Genomic DNA, 25002 nt, shown 5'->3' with positions numbered 1-25002 from the left:
TCCTACATCAGAAACAGTCTTAGGTGCCAGTCACGCATCTCTCAAGGGCAATGCTTTAAAGGTTACTGAGCCAGCGCAAGCAGCTGGGAAGAGATTTCAACCAGGCACGAAGCGTCTCTCTTGCAACAGCAAAGACTTATCCACTTCCTGCCCAGTCCACCCAGGAGGCCTTCCCAGGGCTCTCTCCATGAGCTCGACCCATGTTGGCAGCACTGACTTGGGGAAAAGAGGGGTGGGAGCCACGAGAATCTCAAAGGCATCAATGTCCTCAAGAAGGCATGGCAGCCAACTGAGCTGGATGGGCCTGCAGGACCCAAGATATGACACTGAACCAGGAGGCTGGACCTGAGTCCTGCCTTTGTCACTGTCAAGGTCAACTGTGTATCAAGGTACGAGTCAGTGCCCTGTGCACTTCAACCCTAAGTAAAGGAGCTGGTTGAATGATCTCAAAGTCATCTCCAGCTAGAACATTCAACAATTCAATATTCCTTGAAAAGAAAGTTCCCTCAACCCTGAGAGGAGAATGTTCAGACTTGGCCCAGGATTCAACAAAAACAAACAGAAAGGGGCCAGCCCCAGTGGCCTAGTGGTTAAGTTCGACACACTCTGCCTCGGCAGCCCAGGTTCAGTTCCCAGGCATAGACCTACACCACCCATGGCCACGCTGTAGCAGCAACCCACATACAAAATAGAGGAATACTGGCAACAGATGTTAGCTCAGGGGGAACCTTTCGCAGCAAAAAATAAATAAATAAAAAAACACAAAGAACATAAAGCATAATATTTCAACAGTGGTTATCTCTGAGCGGTGGAATTTGTTTTACTCCTTTACACTTTCCTATGCTTTTCAACTTTTCACCACTGATCATGAATTTCTTTTGAAATTAGGGAAATACAAAAGTTGTTTTAGAAAATAATGGCAAAGAAGACTTCTGTATCAAATTCAGCACTTCCAGAGAAGAAACTGAAAATGGTTATGAATGAGGTATAGCTTTTGGATCACATTTTTCATCATCAGCTTTATGGAGCACGGAAAGGCAAGTGGGCCCCACCCCAAACATCAGTGGAGGTTTTGGGGAAAGAGGCTGCCTCCCCCATGCCCTAGGGGATCACAAGCTCATGACTACTGCAGGCCCACATGGCTGCTCCCCTCAGATACAACTTACTCACCTCTCAGCGGGGAGAATGAAATGTCCAGGGGAGGAGACAGGATCCCTGCCCTTGTTCTCACACGTCTTCTTTGTCTGCTGGCTCTGAGGCTAGCTAGAATAATGGCCCTGTTCATCTCTAATCCAGATGTACTTTTTATCGTGTGGAGTGGGGAGAGGACGAGAACACCTATGGAGGTCACAAAGCTGAGTTTCATGGAGCGAGTTCATACAACTGTATTGCCTCTGGGCTCTCAGGAGCCAAGAAACAGTGTGGGGCTGCCGGGAGGGAGGGTCCATGGGCTGAGCCTGGCCCAGTGCCCCTAGTGCAGGTGCCTAGGCTAAAGGGAGCAAATGGGGAGAGTGGGAGATAAGCATCTTCCACAAGGGTCAACAGGCCCTGACTCAGCTTCTTTCAGAGAGACAGTATCTCACGCAACTGCAGATAACTCAGGGAAAAAAATCAGGCTGAGAAAAGCCCTGTTCTCATTTTTCACTCTAGATACCCAGGGCAGACAGGAGCTGACCTCAGCTCAGGGTTGGGGTTCTTACATCAGGAGACCATGTTGGGGGGAGTAGAAATGGTGACACTGGGCCCAGGAGACACATGCCTGAGTAGGGTCCTGATGTGTCCTGGAAAGGGTCAGATGTCCTAATATGCAAAAGTTGGAGCAATTCCGCGTCCACATCACTGGAACACTATTCCTGGAGAGGAGCCCTAGGCAGACGCATAAAGGGATTCCCCACCTCAAACCCAGCCCCAGACAGACTCCTGATGCTGGGGCAGCAGAGGAAGCCCAGCTTTTCAAGCGGTGTTCCAGGGCGACCCCCTAGCTGGTATCATAGAAGGCAGCCTCAAGAGGGTGACCGTCCTGCTCCAGGGCCCTCTTGGTTTAGCAGTGGATGGAGGAGCACAAGGTCAAGGTTAAGGGGCTCTAACAAAGGAACCGAAGGGTCACACTCTTTCTCTACCCCACAGCCAAATTCTTGAGGTTAGCACTGGAATTCTCTCCCCCTCACACAAGGAAGTCTCACAAGAAAACCCAAAATAAAAACTAGTCACGGCTGCAGGGGTGAAGGCCCAGAGCCCCACCTGCTGTCTCCCTGGGTCCCCTCCCCATGTACCTATGGCACCTTTCTAGAACCTAAGGTTCTGGAAAGAACTTGAAAAGCACTGCTCTAGTAGGATTTCCAGTTACCAGACTGAGATAGGAGCTGCCTATGCTGAAGAGCTTTTGTTCCAAGAAAGGCCAGTACAGTGATACAGCACAGGAACTGTTTAACAAACACGGATCAGGAATGAAGACAGCGGCAGTGGTGCAGGGCAAAGGGCACCAGATTGGAAGTCAGGAGACCTGGAGTCTGAGCTGGACTCAACCACTTATTAGTCCTATTATCTTGAGCTTTATCTGTAAAACTGGGATAATAATATTGACCCTACAGGGTCATTGTGAGCACACTATCTGGCACAGCGGACCTCAGTAAACATTAGTTGGACCCAAAACAATCTGTGACAACTGGTGTCTCAGGTTCAATGTCCATCCCTCTGGGCTAACATCAGATTCATCACAACACTGGCCACAAAGAAACTGTTAAGAAATGCTGATCTGCTCCTCACAGAAAACCTTGATGAGAAAGCACAAGGCTCAGCTCCTGGCTGGCTTGGGCCTCTTAACACATTCTAGGGGACCTGCCACCATGAATGAGTCGTATCTCTGAAGTTACAACCTGCTATTTGGCAACACCATTGAGAAAAATCTTCTAGCAGAAAGATTAGAGAGCATAAGACCTGGAAGACTCAGACCACCAGCAGGCTGCAGGCTGCCAGAATTATCCTGAAACCACGTCTGCGCCATACGGCTCAGAGCGAGGCAGCAGCTGCTCTAAGGTGGCAAACCAAGGCTCCTCCGGGCCTGTGCTGGTTGAGGGTGGCAGCATAGGTGGGCTCTCCCCCCACCACACACACCAGGTGGTGTTGGGAAGCCACCTGGCTAAGCTCCTTGGCAGAGCTAAGGTCTAGGATATCCCCCTTCCCTGAGTGACCAGACAGTGACAAAGAAAGAAAAGGAAAGGGGTCGTCCATCCCCAACATCTGAGCACAAGATGGTCTCTCCCTACAACTCCTGTGATATGAAGGGGAAGCTCTGAAATCATGATACTCTGGAAGGAGTCAGATGTTGTCATCCACTAACAGCCTAATCAATGATTAATGGCCTGGGTGACAGATCAGGGCAGAGGTTAAGACCCCAGGTGCCAGGGAGAGAACGGGATGATGAAGATAACCTTCACATGCATTGCAGTGCTGCCCCAGCCAACCCGACCACAACTACTCAAAGTGTCCCCCTGCCTCCTGGTCTACTCTACGTCTTTAATTACAGTATTCTCCTAAGCTCCTGTAACAAGCCACAGTCCTTAACAATTTTACACCATTTCCTACAACTGCACAGTGAACTCACTGCTAACAACCATTTCAGAGATAAAGAAACTGGCAGCCCATGAGGTGATGGGTGCTCAGAATTGTCAGGGCTTTAAAGGGCGTCTGCTTCTACCTCCATCATGCTCACATGTTGGCCGAGTGTTATCCAGTCTTGCATGTGTATCTGCAGTGATGGGAGACTCGCTCTCTCCTGAGACCACCCATTCCATCTGGGGCCACATCTATCTGTAGATCTGTCCCCTCTGACTTGCACCTGCTGGTCCTCCCTGGATCCACTCCTTAAAGAGCATGACTCTCCTAGAGGACTGCCCTTCAGCTATGTGAAGGCCCCTACTATGACTCCCAAGTCTTGACTGGGCTCAGTGACCCCAGTGCCTTCAACCTTAGGAAGCACAGATGAGCCCCTCACCATCACCTTCTACCTCCAGAGCTTCTAGTCTTGTAAAGCATGGAGCCCTCGACTGCTCACAATACTCACAGGGGGTCTGACCAATACAGAGCATGAGGAATGTCACCTCTCTTGCTCTGGAAGCCAAACTTCTTTTAATGCTACCAAAAGTTACATTACCTTTTCTATCAGCCACGCCACTGTTAACCACACTGTGCTATTGTCAACCAAAGGTCTCCTCCCCTAGAAAGCTTTTTATAAATACCTCTACATCCAACGCTTGTTTAGTCGTCTTGGGGGCTCATATGCAGGGTGCTGACATGTATTCTAGCTAAATTTCCTGTCAGGGTGCCCAAGATTCTAGCTTTCCTATATCTCTTAGGACTTGATTCTGCACACTTAAGTATTAGCCACCTCTCCCTGCTTCCTGGTATCCACAAATGACACATCATGCAGGCTGCTGATGAGAATGGTGGACAAGGCAGAGCCCTACACTCTCCTGGACAATCTCCCTCCAGTTTGAGACGGATCCATCCTTCAACCATTTACTAAACCCTGAGCGCCAAGCACACAATCTCCATCTTAATCCCAAGGGTATCATGAAAGACCTCACCAATGTCTTGCTAAAGTCCACATTTGCAAAAAATCGAAATGTCCATAAGTGAGAGAATGGCCAAATGAAAAGCAATTTATCCATAAAACAGAATTCCACGCAACAGTTTAAAAATATGATAAATTTATTTATTCCAAGTCATACATTCTTATCGTAACAACACAGCCAATATTCTGTTCTCTATAGAGTCCCCTATAGGCAAGGAACTATACGTATTGCATGTAAACACAGAAAAAAGTCTGCGATGACAACATCAAACTGATGTCACCTCTGAGGAGACTAGGATTGGGATGATAGTCAGAGACCCTTACCTACATTTCCATTTTTATGAGAATGCATTCACTTACTACACAATTAAAATATAATTTCAAATAGTCCAGGTATACAACATCTAGGGATTTCCATAATCTACCACTTTAATATCACGTTCCAAAGATACAGCAAGGCCAGTTTAAGACAACTTGTGTTTAGTAAACTCTGATCATTGTTTCCTGTCTGGATGATGATAAACTATCTCCTTCGCAATTTGTTCAAGAATCTTCCTTCCTTGCCCTTTAGAAAATCTTGCTCTCCACGACTGCTCAAACATCAAGTGAGGTTTGGATGATACAAGTCGGTAATCTCTCTGCCCAGAGACAAAATTCATCTGGACGCAGAAATGTTTTGGGGAGTTCAGTTACAGTGAGCAGCTGAGCATGTAGAGAGGCCACTTCGGCCACTCCAGAATGACCAGAGCCAGGCAGCTCCTGGGCTGATGGGCGAGGAGAGCGAGGACATTCCAAGGCATATTTCACGTGGTTACAAACAGCATGTCCCATGTAGCGAAGCAGCTACATGCTGCAACATAAAAGCACCGCCCCCTCAAAGCCATGCTGGGAATAAAACATTTGGGGTGTCGTGCAAGGTATGCCCAGAGACACAGATTAACAATCATGAGCAGGTTCTAGAACTCTCTTCGAATCAACTACCTGTCTGAGGGGTGTCAGTCACCTCCAGTGCTGATGCTCAAGGTCCTACATCTCTCTGTGCCTCTCAGAAGCAGACCTGGGCCGAAGTGGAGTAGCTGAGTGGTGCCAGACGAACAGAGAAACTCACTAATCACTTCAATTATTCAGGAAATGAGGTAGAGTTTTTTGTGTGGGTCAAGTCACTGCCAAAGTCTCAAGTTCTTGACAATGACTGTTCCTGAGCTAGAAGAGTCCCACGTACCGTGGCACCATGGGCAGGGGGAGTGAACAGAATGGAAAGGCCACTGGGCCTGGCAACCTGCCCCCAAGCCACGGTATCATCAATGAAATGCTCACCTGTTTGGCTACATGCTTTCTGAGTTTTACTTAACATCTGACCCCTGCTTTTAGACAATCAGAATTCTGCATGAGCTAAATCTTTACCTTGAGCCCTCAGAAAAGAGGAGGGAGAAGAAAGTGCTCTTTGTAGCTTATGGCACCCTGCCACCCCTGCACAGAAGGGCATGGCTCTGGTTGGTTCTCATGATCAGCGGATCCTGCTGAGCCACACCCACCTCTCTCAGAGATCTAGAAAAAGGTAGCTGCTCTTCCCAGTGCTGAGGCTTATGATGTCTGGCTGACTTAAATAAATATGGTGGGAGAGGAAGAAGGAGGGAGATGTTCAATGTGGTATAAGGGGATGCCCACCTGGGTTCTTGTCTACCATCCATTTGCTGTGAGCCCTTAGCAAAAATTTACCAAGTCCAGAGGTCAATATAAAATTAAAGGTTAATCTTAATTAATAAGGTCCCTTCTAGCTCTGTGAAGGTGGGAGGGACAGACAGAAAAGGAGGGAGCAAAGGAGAAAGGGAAAATTCCATAGCGCTCTCTGTAAATTTTTCTAGACCTGAAATGATCTGATTTTCAAAACTATTTTCCTTAATATTTAACTAAAGCCTTCCTGGCTGCAGTTTGAACCCACAATCTCTCCCTCAACAGCCATAGTAAACATGGCTAGCACTGCCAGCTGCCTCGTCTCTCTGGCCTATCTGGGCACCCCTGGGGGTCCCCTCTCTTGGCTGGGTGGTCTCCTCCTTTGAAAGGTTTCCTGGATTGGCCCTAGGGGGTGGCAACGCTATTGATGACATCCCTCCCTCAAACAGAAGCCTACTGAGCTCCCAGAATAGGATAAGGCAGGGCCATGGGGAGAGGCAGGGGTCAGGGATGAATTCTGAGAAATGTGAGCTCTTCCCTCCACCATGGGCTCTCCGTGTATAGACAAGCACCTTTCAATCTCTTCTGGACTGTGGAGGGGACCTAGGAGATGGATGGACAACTGCTCTGTTGTAAGGCTATAAATTTGCTCCTGTTTTCTGAATTATCACAGGAGACAGATAAGGAACAAAACAAGGAGACCCTCGCAGGAGAGGAGGAAAGGAAGGTACACAAGACCCATCCCTGTTCCACTGGGACTCAGGGCTGCAGGACCCAAACCAAGGATTCTCAGATTTCAAGTTCAAGTGTCCAGATCAGCAGGCCAGCCTCCCTGCCTCCCCAGCTTGACCACTTGTTTAGTCAGGGGCCCTAAGGGAGGGCACACCCTCCTAGGACAAAGCCTTTAGCTTCTCTCAGGCAAAGCTGCCTCTTCCAAAACTGTTACAGGAAGCCCCATGTCAAAGGGGCCCAGCGATCTCTTACCTTCATCCCAAAAGACTGCATCCGGGTGGCCACCTCTCTCCCAATCTTGCCCAGGCCAAGAATTCCCAGGATCTTTCCATTCAGCTCTGTTCCCATGAACTGCAGCCAAATAAGCAAAAAGCAAAGAAGCTGAAATCAGCACCAAGAGGGGACCTTGGCACCAGGCCCAGGGGGGTGAGCCAAGGTCAGCTGCTCACCTTCTTCCGGTCCCATTTGCCATCTTTCATCGAAGCCGTAGCCTGAGGAATCTGCCTGTAAGGACAGACAGAGGTTTAGTGAGCCCACCCAGACCCCTACCAGCCCAGGAAGGCAACATGAGGTCTACAGAACCGGGGCCTGGGAGTCACTGCCCCAGGGAATCAAGCTCAGTCTGGGCCTGGGAGCTCAGGCTCAGCAACAGTGAAGCAGGTCAGGGGAGTCTAGCAGAGGGAAACCCTCAGCAAGACCTGAGTTGGGAGCCATGGGATTTCTGTCTCCAGCTAAGAGTCTGGGAGGAGGTTCTGATTCCACCTCAGCCACTGAGGTGTCAATCTGTGTGTCTCAGGGTGAAGAAAAAGTAACAGCCAATCCCCCACAGTTTGTAGGGATAACAAAGTGATGACATCAAGTGCTCCAGAAGTTTGAGGATTTTCATTTTCCTACTCCATCCAGGGCCACAATCTATGACATCTTCCACTATATCAGGGGACAGCTGATTACGTATTCTTCCTTGAGAGTTCTTAAGCCCCAACCAACTCACGGTAGAATGGAGTGGTGGGTGCTACAGTCTAGAAACTTCTAATATCCACACCACCCCTCGTCCTGCCACCAAATACACACACAGACACTCCACACACATACACTCCCTCCACAGCCTATCTCCTCCTACTGGTTAACATGGAGGTCTGAGTCTCCATGTATTTTCTAGAAGGGATAAAGGAAGTTAGGGCAAAGTTAGAGGTCAGAGGGCAAGATACGTCATGTAAGACTTGGTCATCCAGGCTTCTCTAGAGGAGAAACAACGTCTAGAACGTTTGAGGAGAACCTTGTCTGTTTTAGACCCTCTAGAAGAAATGTTTAGACCACATTCACTCATTTAATGCTCAAAACTGCACTGAGGTTAAACATCATCCAACTAGAAGTAGCTGAATCGATTCAAAGCCAAGGAAGACATCCCCGCCAGTTAGCCTCCCAAGTATTTAAATGCAGGCTTTCCTGCCGGCCACAAAATTCAGTGATGTGTGCACGTGTGAGCGTGTGTGTGTGTAAAAAGGAGATTCCAAGATATCGTTCCTGTATTTCCACTTCAATGACTTCTTATAAAAAACATTCACTCGTAGCTACACATGACCAGGACACAGACTTCCACGTGAGGGTAAGGTGGAGGGTAGAACCTGTGCTCCTACGATCAGAGCCCCGTCAACTCCTGGGAATAAGTACCAAGCTTCCTGGGGAAGAAGCTCCATCTCCCTGTTGTGGCCCATCAGGCCTCAGTAGAGGGCCCTCGTCTAGGAATATAACAAGGACAATGATTTGCCTTGAGGAAGTGCTCCCTTCTCAGCAAAGCTAGCCTGATAAGTGCCTCTGGCCTAGTGAGACAGAGACCCTAGCTGCCTCCTGTCAGTTCCCACCTCTTCATCTCTGCCCACCTGACTCCATGGTGCTAAGAGATGTGGATGCAGAACCAGAGTGCAAGAAATCCCCAAACCTCCCTCTGGCTGCTATAACCAAAAGGTCAAGGAGCCTCGCCACATCCAACATTTTGGCGTCCTCACCAGGCCAGTGTCGGGAAGATCATGACGTAGGTAAGGGGTCTCCTGATAATTAAATGGTAGCTGGCCTGACTTACAAGGGGAAGCAGAGGCAAAGTAGGCAAAGTGGTGGAATCTGTATTGGTTGTATTCTCCTCTCCTTTCTGTGTCACTGTTCTTCTCCTGCCCCTGAGGAACTCCTGCCATCTGTTCAAAGTGCCCCACTGTGAGGCCCATGCAGGCCTGCTCTCCACCCACACTGCCCAATGCTCTCAACTGTACCGTCCACAGCTCCCATTCATTCTCTTCTATCGCTGCCCTGCTGGGGCATTAAAACACACAATAGGATATGATTAAACAAACACACAATAGGCTATGAGAGACTAGGAATTCCTTCTTAATAGGGAGCTTATTTCTCAGTGTGGATGCATCTTTGATGAGATGAGGATGTGGACGAGTAGTTGGGAATGGGGCACCTCCTTCAATCATTCCACTTCACCTACACCTATAAATAAAGCTGGTCCTGGAATAAGGGGAAAATTATTCCTGGGTCCCAAGCCTTTCCTTCCACCGCCAGAAAAAAAGTGAGAGAATTAATAGAAAGCTGCACTGAGACCCCTCCTTCACTCAAAAACGAAGACAAACACAAAAAATACCACTGGATTCAACAGTGTATTTGAAGCCTGGGCATGAGGCCTCAACACTTCTCCAGGGGAAACGCATCCAAGCCCAGAGGTTCTGGGAGATCCAGACAGCCAGCCCAGGTCCCCTTGCTGGGTAAACTGTCCTGTTCCTCCCTTTCTCCAGCCTCCTCTCCTCTTCACTGGCCAGTGAATATCAGGGAAGACCTAAGATCTCAGGTAGAAATCTCGAGGAAGAGTTAGAACAAAGGTGAACTCCTCCAGGTTCTCTCCCAGTAGGAGGGAGAACAAGTCTTAAGAGTGGAAGAGAGTAATTTCCATCCCCAGACGTTTTCAGTCCTGAACAGAGAAATGAGGAGTCCCAGCTGCCTGGGTCTTCTGTTTTAAGGATCCAAGGATCTACAAAGGGACCTGGGCCAGCTTCCCACCCTGTCCATTGTTCCTTGCCCTTCCCACCAACCACAGAAATGCCTGAATTGCCTGTTCAACAGCACTGCTCAATACAATCATTTTACTACCCAACACACTAAGACTCGTGCACATTATGTGCCATATCTATTGGTTCCTAGGCTGTCCCCTCTACTCAAGAGGCCCAGACCCACAAAATTCCTGCTGGCAGAGGAAGAGATTTGGCCATTTGAGTTCCCTCATGTTATGAGTCCACAGTGTGCACAAGCATCCCAGGGCAGCTTTTTTTCCCATTCTATTATAATACAGATCTATAAGGAAAGTGACAGAGGTAAGATCCAGGGGCGACAGGAATGACTGAGGGACATAGTCCAGCTGCAGAATCCAGAGAGCTGCTTGGATGAATTAACACTCGAGCTTACTCTTGAAGAAAAAGAAGAGTTACTTAGACAAAGATGACGGGGAAGGATGCTCCAGGCAGCAGAAATGGCATTTGCAAGGCTTAGCAGTTAGAGAAGGCAAAGTGTGTGTGGAAACCTACCACTACGACTAGCACAGAGGATGGGTGTGGAGAGTAGAAAACGACTGAGGAGAAAAGGAAGATCATACACAAAATTCTTTTTCTCAATGAGCCTGCTGAGAGGTAATGAGCAGCAGCCGTGTAACCACCCTCTTCCTATTTGCAAGCACTTAGAACCTGAAAGCCTCTCAACCTTGTTGCGTGGAACAGTATAACGGATGTTCAGTAGAAGACGGATGGCCTTGAAGGTTCTTAGCAGTCTGCATGTCGCCAAGCTGAGTGTTTCTAAGTTTCTCTGGGTCACTTTGCCTGGAGAGTCATAATAATATACCAGAGAGACTGGCTCTGCTGAGATGTCAGGGACTTACCTGGCCAGGCACATGATCATCCCACAGGTGAGCTCCGCGGCACTGAGGCTGTTCCCATTGGGGGTGCTGAAGATCAAAGAAAAGAGGGGACATCAGGGGACCCATATCTGGTATTCCCACTCCTGTCCCAACTGAAAGCCTCGAGTGCTGTGCTCTCTCCTGCCCCCTGAGTTTAGCAGTTCTTATCCAAACCCCACGCCTCCATCCTGGGTTCTCTGATGTATTCTCGCCCTGATCCCAGGGTTAGAAGGAAACTTCACTGCCATGGCTTTCTATTTTCATGTGGAGGGACCTCCGTTAGAGAAACCCACCTGGCCTCTCTACCCAAACTCACTTCTCCCGAGGCAGAGAAGTGCCTCACTCCTTAGGAGATGTGTGTGACTCAGCCCTTTTCTCTCTCCTCTCACTTCGGGATCTACCTGCCTATAGAGAACATGAATACCCGCTGCTCCCTGCCATCAATCTTACCGAGGCTGTGCCCAGGAGGGTGGGCAAGTCTACTGAATGCAGAGGTCAGCCCATGGCCCACAGACCTTCATCAAGTCGCCCAACCTGGCTTCTATTAGTAACAAAGCCAACATTTTTATCTCCACCTGCCAACTTCTCCTCCTCTCTCAACAAGTTCTGAGCTGAGAAAGCTTCCTCACACCTGAATGCACAGGGCAATGCCGACTCTGCTCATTTTACAGAAAAGAGAGATGGCAACCCACAAAATTATTTTTGTTTTTTCAAAGGCTGTTTTTGTTTTTGACTTTATTAACACATATGTTCATTCTCCTTCTTTCCCTACTGGGTCTTTTCATCTCTGGGAATGAAGGTTACAAAGAGAAAAACGTCAAGAGAACCTATAAAAAAAATCAAGACAAAAGGATTCTCAGAGTCTGTCTGTCCACAAGACCACCTGCCTCCTGGCTCCCCCAGCAAACAGGCTGTATGGGGACGCTGGAAGAGGTGCAGGGACTGGAGGCTGCTGCCTTTGGGTCCAGAGCAAGAGTTAACATTTCTACTGTTGGATATTGACCTCAGTCAGATGATCAGTCAGTTAACCTCTACCCTATAGGGGGAAGTGGAGGGAAAGGATTGGAGGACGACGAGGTTCCCAAGGGAAGAGAATAGGCTTAAGGACAGAGAAGTGGACAGAAGATAGTCTTGCCTCATTATATAAGCGCCAGAACAGGAGCCAGAAATGAGTGTGGCCTCGGGCTGGCATGCTGACATGGCCTTTGCCCTGGGTTTCTGCAAAAACAGCTTTCTGGGGACCTTTTTCCTCTTGGCCCTGGAGTGTTAAAAATAAACTGGGGCCCTGGCTCCAGAAGGGTGCAGGGAAGGGAGGAAGAGACAGAACGTAGAGTCACCCTACTAGCAACTGCACAGGGAGACAGAGAAAAGCAGAGCTAACAAAACACGGCTCCGGGAAGAACAATGAGGGGAGGGGCAGAGCCAGGGCAGGAACACAGATAAATTCACCAACATTCTTCTGATTCTGAACCAGGCTGGAGACAAGCAAATATCTGCGGAGTGGGTTTGGGAAGCATTTTAAGATTACAAAGAGAGCTTCAACGTCAAAAACCTTCAGAACCACTAAGCTGTGCGTGCCACCTGCCTGGACTTGGCCTAGACCAGACATCCTCCTGGAAGTCCTTCTAACTCTGACTGGGCTTTCTCTAAAGTAAGTTTCTTCCTCCTCCTTGTGGTCAGTCTCCACACTCGCCCCCGACCCGGCCTCCTAGACTTACTTCATGACCAGAATGCCCTTCCTCGTTGCGGCCTCCAGATCCACATTGTCCACGCCTGTGCCAGCCCTGCCCACCACCTGGAGCTTCTCTGCCGCATTGATAACATCAGCGGTCACCTTCGTGGCCGAGCGGACGATAAGGCCTTCGCAATCCTGAGGCAGAAGAAGAAACATCTGGGTCCAGAGAATTGGTCTAGAACACCTCCTAGAGCTTCTTTGCCCAAAGTAGGAGTTCCTACATGCTGGCCGACTTTGGATATATTCAAGGAAGGGAGGGCAATGGCATCCGTATATTGTTTACACATCTGAAAGGCTCTGCCATCAGTCAGGCCTGGGTTCAAATCCAAGCTCCACTCATGAGCTATGAATCTGAGCTTTGGCCTCAAGTGTGTGGGGAGGAAATGAGATAGGACAGAGACAGCACATGGCACCATAGCTGGCCCTGCTCATTGGAAATTACTCCCTCCACTGACATTGAACTACTGAAGGCGAGAGATGGGATCAAATTCTACTTTGTAAGCCCCTCTGCCTGGCACATGGGAGGCACTCAATACATGTTGGTTGGCTGAATGAACAAATGAAGTGAATAAAAGACAAAGTTGTTGAAAGAAAAACATTTCCTAAAATAGAGCTCAAAGTAGGGGGAAGAGGGAGAACAATTAAACTGGTCTAGAGTTGCTCAGAAAACCAGGCAGCATTAGACTAAAAATATACAAATGTGCAAAATAAAACTTACTGGATTCATCATAGCCACTTTACTTGGGCCAAGCTAGATCCTTAAGGAAGACCGTCTTCCTTAGGTTCATCCAGAATCCTAAGGTATCTTCTCAGAATCAGGATATTGTTGCCCAGATACCCAATGAGAATCCCCAAGAAATGGAGCAGGTGAACAAGTGCATACTCTGCCCCAAATTGGCCATCCCAGGTAAAGCAGCAGCAAGCGTCGTTGCATGAGCAGCAAGCTTGGAATCAGGAAGCTGAGGTTCTAGTCCTAGCTCTGCCAACACCAAGTCACGTCACCCCCAGCCCTGGTCTCTATCAGGATAAAATAAGAGGGTTCGGCCAGATGGCCTCTCAGGTTCCTCCCACATCTGATCTGACACCCATGAGTGTAAATCTCTCTGAATTTTCCCCAGCTGGATCCCATGAGAAACTTCTCTCTTCCCTCCCTATCACATGGATTCTGGAGACAGAGAAAGGTCAACGGGCACCTGGCTCCGAGGGCGAGGGCCCCAGTGCATTTACCGTGTACAAGCCCAGAGCCCAAGAACAAGTCCGGACAAGCTACATGGAGAGAGAGCAGAGGGCTATTTTTTTCAACTGAGGGGAGAAGAGGACTGAAGCTTATGCTGAAGCAAACAGTATTTAGACCTGGAGGGCTTCCAAACCATGGAATGACTGTTCAAGAGAGGCTGCAGAGTTATTTCTCTGGAGGTCTTTAGGCTTCACGCAGCCTCACTGACTGGGGCTGTGCCTGACAGCAGAGAGGCAGATGCAGGAGTGCTCTTGGGCACCCCAAGCCCCCTTATGTCTGTGGTTCTGAAATAGAACCTCAAAATGTAAGATTCAAAGAAACATTTACAAGCATCTGGTCCAACCCCATTTCACAGCTGAGAAACTGAAGCCGAACAAAATCAAGGCTGCCCATTTCCCTCCTCCTCCCCTTTTCATTTCTTCCTTCCATCTATGGGGTGCCTGGGATGTATGTAGCTGGCATTATGCTAGGTTCTGTCAACACAAGATGAGTTAAGTCACAGCCCCAGCCCTCAAGGAGCTCACAGTGACAGACACACCAAAACTCACCATTACACGCGTGTGCTATGTCCGCAGAGTTTACAAAGCACAGCAACATGGAAAGGTTAGAGGAACGAAACAGGAGCCACCCTGTCCAGGCTGACTGTCAACACTCAGCCTGCACCAGGTGGACTCTTGAGGGCGCTCTGAACCCCTCCTATGGAGCAGCCTAGATGAACATCAGCCAATGCCTGGGCAGAAAGTGACCACTGCAGTCTGTCCCACATTCAAGGCCACCACACTGGCTGCAAAGAAAAGGATCCACCTGCCTGGACACACCCCAAACTTTACAAGGCACAATAAACCTCTCTTCCAGGAAAATTTTGCCAACAACCCTGGACTTGAAGATCACTCCCTCCCCCTAGTTTTGTATTACCTGTTTCACATTTAGTTGTCCTCTCTCCGACCTGCAGTCTGGCCTACTCATTTATGTTTTACGTCCCTAAAGCAAGGGTCATTTGAATAGCTGATACTCAGTAAAACATTCTGCCGAATAAATGAATTCAGTAATTGCGAGGCCCAAGGAAACCTATCCTCACCATTTTCCCCACCCCAACCTTCCTTCCCCAAATGCAGGCATACCTGAGAGAGATTGTGGGTTTGGCTCCAGATCACCACAATAAAGCTAATATTGCAATAAAATGAGTCACAGGAGTTTTCTGGATTCCCAGTGCATATAAAAGTTATGTTTACATTATACTGTGGTCTATTAAGTGTGCCATAGCATTATGTCTACGAGAACAATGTATGTACCTTAATTAAAAAATTCTTTATTGCTAAAAAGTGCTAACCATCATCCGAGCCTTCAACGAGTCGTAATCTTTTTGCTGGTAGAGGGTCTTGCCTCAATGTTAATGGCTGCCGACTGATCAGGGTGGTGGTTGCTGAAGGTGGGGTGGCTGTGGCAATTTCTTAAAATAAGACAACAATGAAGTTTGCCACATTGATTGACTTTTCCTTTCATGAACCATGTCTCTGAGGCATCTGATGCCGTTTGATAGCCTTTTACCCACAGTAGAACTGCTTTCAAAATTGGAGTGCGTCCTCTCACCCCTGCCACTGCTTTATCAACTAGTTTTATGTAACAGTCTAAATCTTTCGTTGTCATTTCAACACTCTTTACAGCATCTTCACCGGAGTAGATTCCATCTCAAGAAACCACTTTCTTTGCTCATCCATGAGCGGCAGCTCCTCATCCATTTAAGTTTTACCCTGAGATTGCAGCAATTCAGGCCCATCTTCAGCTCCACTTCTAATTCTAGTTCTCTTGCTATTTCCACCACATCTGCAGTTACTTCCTCCACTGAAGTCTTGAACTTCAGTCATCCATGAGGGTTAGAATAAACTTCTTCCAAACTCCTGTTACTGTTGATATTTTGATCTCTTCCCATGAATCACAAATGGCCTAGCTTTCAGCCTACCTCCGTAAGGTGAATTCTTTCCAGAAAGTTTTCAATTTACTTTGCCCAGATCCATCAGAGAAATCACTATATATGGCAGCTATAGCCTTACAAAATGTATTTCTTAAATAATAAGACTTGAAATTTGAAATTACTCCTTGATCCATGGGCTGCAGAATGAATGTTGTGTTAGCAGGCATGAAAACAACATTACTCTCATTGTACGTCTCCATCAGAGCTCTCGGGTGACGAGGTGCATTGTCAATGAGCAGTGACATTTTGAAAGGAATCTGTTTTTCTGAGCAGTAGGTCTCAACAGTGGGCTTAAAATATTCAGTAAACCAGGTTGTAAACAGATCTGCTGTCATCCAGGCTTTGTTGTTCCATTTATGGAGTACAGGCAGAGTGGATATATCATAGTTCTTAAGGGCCCTCGGATTTTCAGAATGGTAAATGAGCACTGGTTTCAACTTAAAGTCACCAGCTGCATTAGCCCCTAACAAGAGTCAGCCTGTCCTTCAAAGCTTTGAAGCCAGGCATTGACTTCTCTCTAGCTATGAAAGTCCTAGATGGCATCTTCTTCCAATATAAGGCCATTTCGCCTACATGAAAAATCTGTTGTTTAGTGTAGCCGCCTTCATTAATTATCTTAGCTAGATCTCTAGATAACTTGCTGCAGCTTCTATATGAGCACTTGCTGCTTCACCCTGCACTTTTATGTTAAGGAGATGGCTTCTTTCCCTAAACCTCATGAACCAACCTCTGCCAGCTTCCAACTTCACTTCTGCCTCTTCCTCCCCTCTCTCAGCCTTCACAGAATTGAAGAGAGTTAGGGCCTTGCTCTGGATTAGGCTTTGGTTGAAGGGAATGCTGGCGCTGGTTTGATCTTCTATCCAGACCAGTAAAACTTTCTCCATATCAGCAATAAGGCTGGTTCACTTTCTTATCATTCGTGTGTTCACTGGAGTAGCACTATTAATCTCCTTCAAGAACTTTTCCTTTGCATTTACAACTTAGCTAACTGGCGCAAGAGGCCTAGCTTTCAGCCTATCTCAGCTTTCAACATGCTTTCCTCACTAAGCTTAATCATTTCTAGCTTCTGATTTAAAGTGAGAGAGACACGACTCTTCCTTTCACTTGAACACTTAGAGGCCACTGTAAGACAGTTAATTGGCCTAAAATCAATATTGCTGTGTCTCAGAGAATAGGGAAGCCCGAGGAGAGGGAGAGAGATAGGGGAATGGCCTGTCAGTGGAGCAGTCAGTTGAACATACACAACATTTATTGATTAAGTTCATCATATGTGGGCACGGTTCGTGGTGCCCCAAAACAATTACAATAGTAACATCAAAGATCACTGATCACAGACCACCATAACAAATATAGTAATAATGAAAAAGTTTAAAATAGTTCAAGAATTACCAATCTGTGACACACAGACATGAAGTGTGCAAATGCTGTTGGAAAAATGGTGCCAACAGACTCCTCGAGGCAGGGTTGCCAGAAACCTTCGATTTGTAAAAAACACAATATCTGCGAAGCACAACAAAACAAGGTATGCTTATGCAGTCATGTATCGCTGAATGACAGGGATACATTCTGAGAAATGCGTCATTAAGTGATTTAGTCCTTGTGCAAATATCATAGAGTGTACTGAAGAGGAACAACATTTGCTACCCCAAAATGTATCTCTTTAACATGAGGATTATTTTAGGTTGTTTTTTTTTTTTTTTTTTCCTGCTGAGGAAGATTTACTCTGAGCTAACATCCATGCCAATCTTTCTTTATTTTTTAGTATGTGGGCTGTCAGCACAGCATGGCCACTAACAGAGTGGTGTAGGTCCGTGCCCAGGAACCAAACCTGGACCACAGAAGAGGAGCACACTGAACTTAACCACTAGGCCACCAGGGCTGGCCCAGGCTGATTGTTTTTAAGAAACAAAAGACTCAAAAAGTTTTTCTTGTTACCCCTTGCTTAACTGTCTAAAAGAATTCAGATAAAAAAACTGTCTCAAGAAGTGAGCTATCACCTTAGCAAAACATGAATTAGGTGGTAGACAGGGAGGAACCTAGAAAAGCCTGTTTGTTGGGCTCCCCTCCGTGTTCTTCTGTTTCTGTGTGGCCAAACAAACAGTTGTTTTCCAAATGTTTGCTCCTTTTCACCGACCTGTGAATGGTCTTCCTTCCCTTTGAAGTTCCTGACCCCCTCTCTACCCCCAACACCAGTTTTGTCTTTAGCTGAGGATGGTATTTAAGGTAAGGGCTTTGGCCATTTTGGTGAGTTACTTGGTTTTCCTGGGTTTCTCCCATGTATATGTGTTAGTAAACTTTTGTTTGTCTTTCTCCTGTTATTCTGTCTCATGTCAGTTTAATCCTTAGACCAGCCAGAAGAACCTAGAAGGGTAGAGGGAAATTTCTTCCTCCCCTACAGTACTTACACGAACCTAGGTGGTATAGCCTACTACACACCTTGTATATATGGTACTAATCTTATGGGACCACCATTGTATATGCAGTCTGTTGTTGACCAAAACATTGTTATGCAGCACGTGACTATAATTCAAACATGTCACATGATTGAAAATCCACCATCAGAAATCCCTTCTCTTGACCATGATAAGAAGGTATAAGAGCTACATATGACAGTGCTCAAGGGTTTTCTGAAAAGGGCGAGCAAGTTGCAAGGGAGCCAGGAGGAAAATGTTCAGAAATTGACAACTGGTCAACAGAACCAAATAGGCGCTAGACAAACAGACCCACATACATGTGGGAATTTAGAAAGTAATGAAAGTAGAATTCAAATTGATGGAGAAAGAAAGATCTACACAATAAATGGAATTAGGAAAATGTAGGGAAAAAACATTTAATTCCTATCTCACTACGGATGATTAAAAATCCAGATGAATTAAAGAATTTTTAAAATATAAGCCTTAGAAGAAAATGTCAGGGGCTATTTTTATGATCTTGGGATGGGAAAGGTTCATAAGCAAGGCACACATCCCAGAAACCATAAAAAAGAAAACACTGACAAATCCAATTACAGTTGAAATTTAAACTTCTGTATGGAAAAGATCCTATAAACAAAGTCAAAGGCAAGTGACAGGCTTGATATGAGGAGAAAACTCCCTGCAACATATAAAACAGAACAAGGATTCATCATCTAAAATGATCAAGACTTCCTACAAATCATTTTTTTTTTTTAAAGATTTTATTTTTTCCCTTTTTCTCCCCAAAGCCCCCCGGTACATAGCTGTATATTCTTTGTTGTGGGTCCTTCTAGTTGTGGCATGTGGGATGCTGCCTCAGCGTGGTCTGATGAGCAGTGCCATGTCCGTGCCCAGGATTCGAACCAACGAAACACTGGGCCGCCTGCAGCAGAGCGCGCGAACTAAACCACTCAGCCACGGGGCCAGCCCCACCTACAAATCATTTTTTAATGATATAGAATCCAGTAAAAAATAGGCAAAGATATATGTAGGTAATTCACAGAATAACTGCAAAGTGGTCAGCAATTTATAAAATGACTCTTAAACACTACCTATCAAGGACATGGAAATTATAAAATGCAGTATTTTCAGGCATCCTACTGGCAAAAAGAAAACTGATAATATTCCGCATTGGTGAGAATGTAGGGAAATCGTGTCAATTGCACAATCTTTTTGGAGGGCAATCTGGCAGTGTGTAAGCACATTTTTAGTGTGCCTTCCCTTACCACCAGCAATGGTACCTCAGGTACCACTGAGGTACACACCAAGGAAATAAAACCTCTTCTGAAGTGGTCAGCCCAGGACCAAAGGTCAGAGTTCAATTGACGAGAAGCAGGTATGGAGCAGGAACCACCCAAAGAGCCACAATTTTATTACCTTGCCTCTCTAGTATCAAGTTCCAGGGTCAACATCCAACATCTCAGGCCCAGCCCTGCTCCAGATGCTAGACCCAATCATTGCCTTGGGCCCCAAAGGGCTGGCCTCCTTGAATGTTCCCTCCAAAGCTGCCACCACTCTCCCGAACCCTTGAGAATCTGCTTCCCACAGGACAGAGTGGCTGTAGGGAAGGATGCAGACTCCCCAGCAGTCCATCCCATTCTTGCAGGCACTCAGGACAAGCACAGAAACAGCACTTTTTGAAGAAGAAGAAGAAGAAGAAGATTAGCCCTGAGCTAACATCTACTGCCAGTCCTCTTCTTTTTGCTGAGGAAGGCTGGCCCTGAGCTAAGATCCATGCCCATCTTCCTCTCCTTTATATGTGGGACTCCTACCACAGTATGGCTTGCCAAGTAGTCCCATGTCTGCACCCAGGATCCCAACCAGCCAACCCCAGACTGCCGAAGCAGAACGTGCGCACTTAACCGCTGCGCCACCGGGCTGGCCCAGTACTATTTTTTTTAACAAGCACAGCTTCGCTATGGAAAGATCGCCCTTATAAAGAGTTAATCTGTATTCTCTCTACTTTTCCCTCAAGGGTGGTGTCCCTCAAACCACCTTTCTTTGAAGCCAGGAAGGCTGAAGAGCATCCAGTCAGACCAGTACAGACGTGCATTCAGAGCTCACCTGTCCCAAAGGGCGAATCTGCCTGTGGAGACTCCCATTCAGCAGACCCTGGTCCCACACTGAACGGGGCATCCCACGTGATCAGAGTCCACTAGCTTTCAAGGTCTTACACCCTCAACTACCTCCACTTCATTCAATTGCATCATCGATTGATTCATTCAATCAGGATATATTTATCGCGAGTCTATGTCAACCTATCTTCCACTGACCCCTCAAAAGCCCCTGCACTCCCAGGCACCATCCCCTTCTCAGGTCACATGTCATCTCTCCAACACTTGGCTCCCTGCCGCCCTCTAAGCTACCCCCTCTCCTTTCCTCTACTTATGCAAACCGTGGCAGGCCTTTTCAAATCCATCCGCATCCCCCCTGCAGTTTGCTGTGATTATAACTTTCTGAGGTCCTCTTCGGCACTCCCCTGGCAGGAATGCATCTGTCTCAACACACACCACCTCTGATGTCTACTGCTCTCTGCATTCAGTGTCAGTGAATGAGCGCCAGCTGGAACAGGCACTCCCTACACTTCATTGTCCTCCCAGCTCCCCATCCCTCAGCTGCCTTAGAGCTGGGAAACAACAGGCCACTGTTCTGCTGGATTTATGGCTGTCCCCAACAAACTATGCTAACTCAGCAGTGGAAACCCATTCCAGTTCCTTAGACTCACACATGCCTCCTTTCCCAGGGAGGACAGGCTTGGCCTTAGGGGCAAATCTAGCATTGTTCTTTCCTCTGACTTATATCACAGTGGAGGTCAAAGAAACTCCCCAGGTCACATTCCCCAGCTATGGAAAATGCAGGTAGGCAGCATTTGGCATAATATGTGTAATCCTAATTAAGTAGATGGCAATTTAACCTTTGCAAACTAAACCCCAGTGTAAAGACTGGGAACTTTGGGGCCGGTCCTGTGGCCGAGTGGTTAAGTTTACGCGCTCTGCTGTGGCGGCCCAGGGTTTCGCTGGTTCGGATCCTGGGCACGGACATGGCACCACGCATCAGGCCACGCTGAGGCGGCATCCCACGTGCCACAACTAGAAGGACCCACAACTAAAATATACAACTATGTACTCGGGGGTTTTGGGGAGAAAAAGCAGAAAAAAAATAGATTGGCAACAGTTGTTAGCTCAGGTGCCAATCTTTGAAGAAAAAAAGACTGGGAACTTATTTTAAAAGAGCCTTTCAAAAGATGAACTCTTGCATGGAAATTTACTCCTTTCTTTATCTTTCTTAAAATTCTGAGAAAAAGATATAAATGTGCTTCCATAAGTTAAATGCATGACCAGCATGCGAGTGAATTCTGACCAGCATTGCTATTTAATGAAGCAGAAAAAAATATCAGAATGCATCACATATAGTAAGGATGTTATTTCACGAAACTTTAGTGTGTGTGTGTGCACACGCATGTACGTGTGTACAATATGTGTATACTGAGTTATGATGTAGAATGAATTTCTTATTGTGGGTCATGGCCAAAGTTTAAAAGCCACTGATACGTGGTAAGATTATTTAAACATTCCTGCATATTAGCTTTATTTAAGATGTGACACCTACTGATAGAAGACGGGTACAAAATCTGAGTTTTGTGAGTTCCAAACAAGATACTTTATTATTCCAATCCAGTGTTTTCCAAACTTTTTTAAGACCTACACTAAGAAACACACGTTTAAACTGTGACTTTATACTCACATACCACACACACACAACTACACACATAATTGAAACAAATTTCATGACACAACACTTAGCCTTACTATCTGCTTTACTCTCTGATATTCTTTATTCTGTTTTTTTAAATGCTAATGCTGACCCATTAAAACAATTTCATTACCACCCACTAATGAGCTGTGACCTGCTTCAAGCCTGAAGAGCACGGTTCTGGGAGGTGATTGTACTTCTGACCACGGAGTGAGAAAGAGCAAACTGTGCTGCCCAGAATACCAAGGAGTGGGCACAGAGGCCAGGCCTGCTCAGGCAACGCACTCAAGCTTCCTGCAGGATTAAAGGTGTTTAAACCGGGAGGGCAGGGCACTAACCCAGACACCTCTCCACGCAGAGTAAAAAAGCATAGCGGGGTTATGAGGACCCTCCTCCAGGGGCTGCCCAAAGGGGCTGACCAGCATTCTGAACCTAATGCTTTACAAAGACAGACACGAAGGCTGGGTGCTCCCAAGGAGCCCAACAATGACAAACACACCTGCTCTCCTGCCAGGAGTTTTCAGTGCCTTTAAAACGTCCTCCAAGTTTCAGCTCCAGACTCTGAGCACCCACTCAGCTGACTTTCCGACTTCATGGAACCCTTCCACCACAGGGGAGGCCCCCCCTTGTCAATTCTGTGCTTTTCCCTCCTTGTCCCCACCCCATCCCCAGAGTGTAAGATTTCTCATTTCCATAAGAAAGGTGCAAAGCCCCAAGCCAAAGCCAGGCTTCCCAACCTGGTAGTCTGGTGGTGGTGAGGATCAGAAGCTTGCCTAGAGGCCACACCACTGCCTTCTGGCCATTGCTCAGAGTCAAGGCCATTGATACCATCCACACAACAGAGAAGGTGACAAGTGTGAGGTGCCTGCCTCCCATCCAGTCCTACTGTGCTCCAAGGATCAAGCCCTGAGCCCCTGACCCCACCTTCCAGGCTAATAGCTCCCTTGTCTCTACTCTTCCAGTAGTGAGCAGGCAGAGGCTGGCGGCTGGATGGTCTCATTTAGCACTCAAGTACTGGGTCATCTGGTCCATCATCTCAGAGTTGGCCAGGCTCCCTAACTAGCCTACAAGCTTTCTGAAGGCAAGGACGGGTCAGAAACTTCTCTTGCGTGCAGGACAGGGCTAGATACAGCACCATGGTGGGGTGGAGGGGGAATGGGGGAGAGTCCATGGAGAAACAGCAGCAAATACAAGGGCAGACAAGGAGGCGCAGGCAGTTTTGAGGACCATGCGGTTAAAGCAACAGCAGCCGCCTCAGAGGTTTGATTTCAGGGGCCCCCAGAAGAGAGAATCGTGGGAGTGGATCTGCACTGAGGCTGGTGAGGTTAATAGAAGGCTACACTGCGGGTGTGGGAGTTTGGGGGTGAGAGAATACCTCGAGTCAGTGTGCTGAAAATACCGGGGTGCTGGGTGCAGTACAGAGGTAAAAAGTGCAGGAACTGGGCTGAAGAGTTCACAAAGTAAATGTCCTAAGACTGGACGAGGCCGCCAAGCCTTGCAGGACCCTTACAAAAAAGGCAGGGAAAGATTTGATGCAGATGGTGCTAATTGTGTATCACAACAAATTGAGATACATTCCTGAGAAAGATTTGCTAAGAAATACAAATTTCCTGGGGGCGTTTGGGATCGGATTCTAGTCCAGTCTGGTCATTCCTGACCAGCGATGAGGCCGAAGGTGAGGCGATCCACCGCGGCCGCGGGCTGAGGCTGAGCCCGGAGGTTGGCAGCGGCGGCCGCGTGGGCGGCCCCCGGGATCTCGGGCGCCCCCGGCCCGCCCCCTTTCCTGCCAGAGCTCCCGGGAGACCGAGGGGCGGAGAAAACTCGCAGCAGTCTTGCATCAGAAAGGCGGGCAAGGTGTTTGCTGCTCCAGCCGGGCCGCCTTCCCTGCAGCTTCTCCAGCAGCCAAGAGACAGGCTGGAACTCCGCCAGCGCCCCCCAGGGAAGGCAGGACGCGGCCAGGCGAGCCAGGGCTTCGTCGGGGAAGGATCACGGGTCCCTGGGCTCCCGGCCGGGAAGCCACTTTGGCGCCCCTCCCCCCCAGTGCCCCCGAGCAGGGGGAAGAGGCGGCGCTCGGCTGCCAGGGCCACTGCGCGCGAAGGCGCTGGGGGTGCCGCGCTGGCATCCCCGCGGGCAGCCTGCAGGACCAGCTAGAGCAGCCTGCACTTTGCAAAGCTCGCGGGAGGCAAGCCAACGTGAAACACGCGGTGCAAACTGAACGGAAAGTTTGCATCCTGCAGCTCGCCACCGTTTGTTCCTCCCTGCTTCTCCCCGTTCCCTCATGCCCCAATAATTTCAGTAGGCCTCAGGACTGACTGATACCAGGGACTGGGGGGAGGGGGGTGGAGTCGGGGGGGTGGCGGGGGAAGCGTGCTGGCCCGGGTGCGGCCAGACTGTTTCGGCGCAGGATGCCACGGAGCTCTTGTCTTTCTCCCGCTCGCCTTACCTGCAGCTCGGCTATCAGCTCCTCTTTGCTCAGGTTCTGCTTCTCCACCACCTGCAGCCCTCCATCTTGCAGGATCTTCCGGCAGCAAGGGTCCAAGCTATCACTGATGAGCACTTTCCGTAGATTTGCAAAGGCCATTGCTGGAGACGGCTTCGGAATCGGCCTCTTCCCCCTAGGCAGAAGCACCTCAAGCAAGAAGCTGCCGTTCCGGCTGGCGGGCTCCTGTAACTAGGCAAGATTCGCGATCTCCCGCTCCGCCTTTACCTCCCCGTCCTCCTCCCACTGTCTCTTTTTGATTGGACAGAAGTGGTCCAACCGTCGGTGGCTCCGCCTCCTCCTCACGGTTCTGAGCCTTCAGATTCCCTCCTACTTTATTAGTCTCTGGCAAAAACTTTCTCACCCAAAGCCCTTGCCTACGCCTGGTGAGCACAGAGAAGCACAGTTTAAGCTGACTAGCTGATTCATATCTGAAATAAATTGAGAAATATTTGTT

At 48.0% G+C, this 25002-nt stretch overlaps 1 protein-coding gene across 1 annotated transcript in view; it reads right to left on the bottom strand.

Moving 5' to 3' along the window:
* Positions 1–24753, bottom strand: part of PHGDH (phosphoglycerate dehydrogenase) — a 35077-nt gene extending 10324 nt beyond the window's left edge. The window contains exons 1-5 of the mRNA XM_046645810.1: positions 24510–24753; positions 12635–12786; positions 10899–10964; positions 7429–7483; positions 7232–7330 (exon numbers count right to left, since the gene is read on the bottom strand). Of these exons, the coding sequence (XP_046501766.1) occupies positions 7232–7330; positions 7429–7483; positions 10899–10964; positions 12635–12786; positions 24510–24647 (510 nt within the window). The 5' untranslated portion in view covers positions 24648–24753. The remainder of the gene's footprint in view (positions 1–7231; positions 7331–7428; positions 7484–10898; positions 10965–12634; positions 12787–24509) is intronic.
* Between the last annotated feature and the right edge of the window lie 249 nt (positions 24754–25002).

This window comes from Equus quagga, chromosome 18 (genome assembly GCF_021613505.1).
Source record: "Equus quagga isolate Etosha38 chromosome 18, UCLA_HA_Equagga_1.0, whole genome shotgun sequence".
NCBI lineage: Eukaryota > Metazoa > Chordata > Mammalia > Perissodactyla > Equidae > Equus > Equus quagga.
Note: the sequence above shows the minus strand (reverse complement) of the source record. Positions and strands in the feature narration are given on the sequence as shown.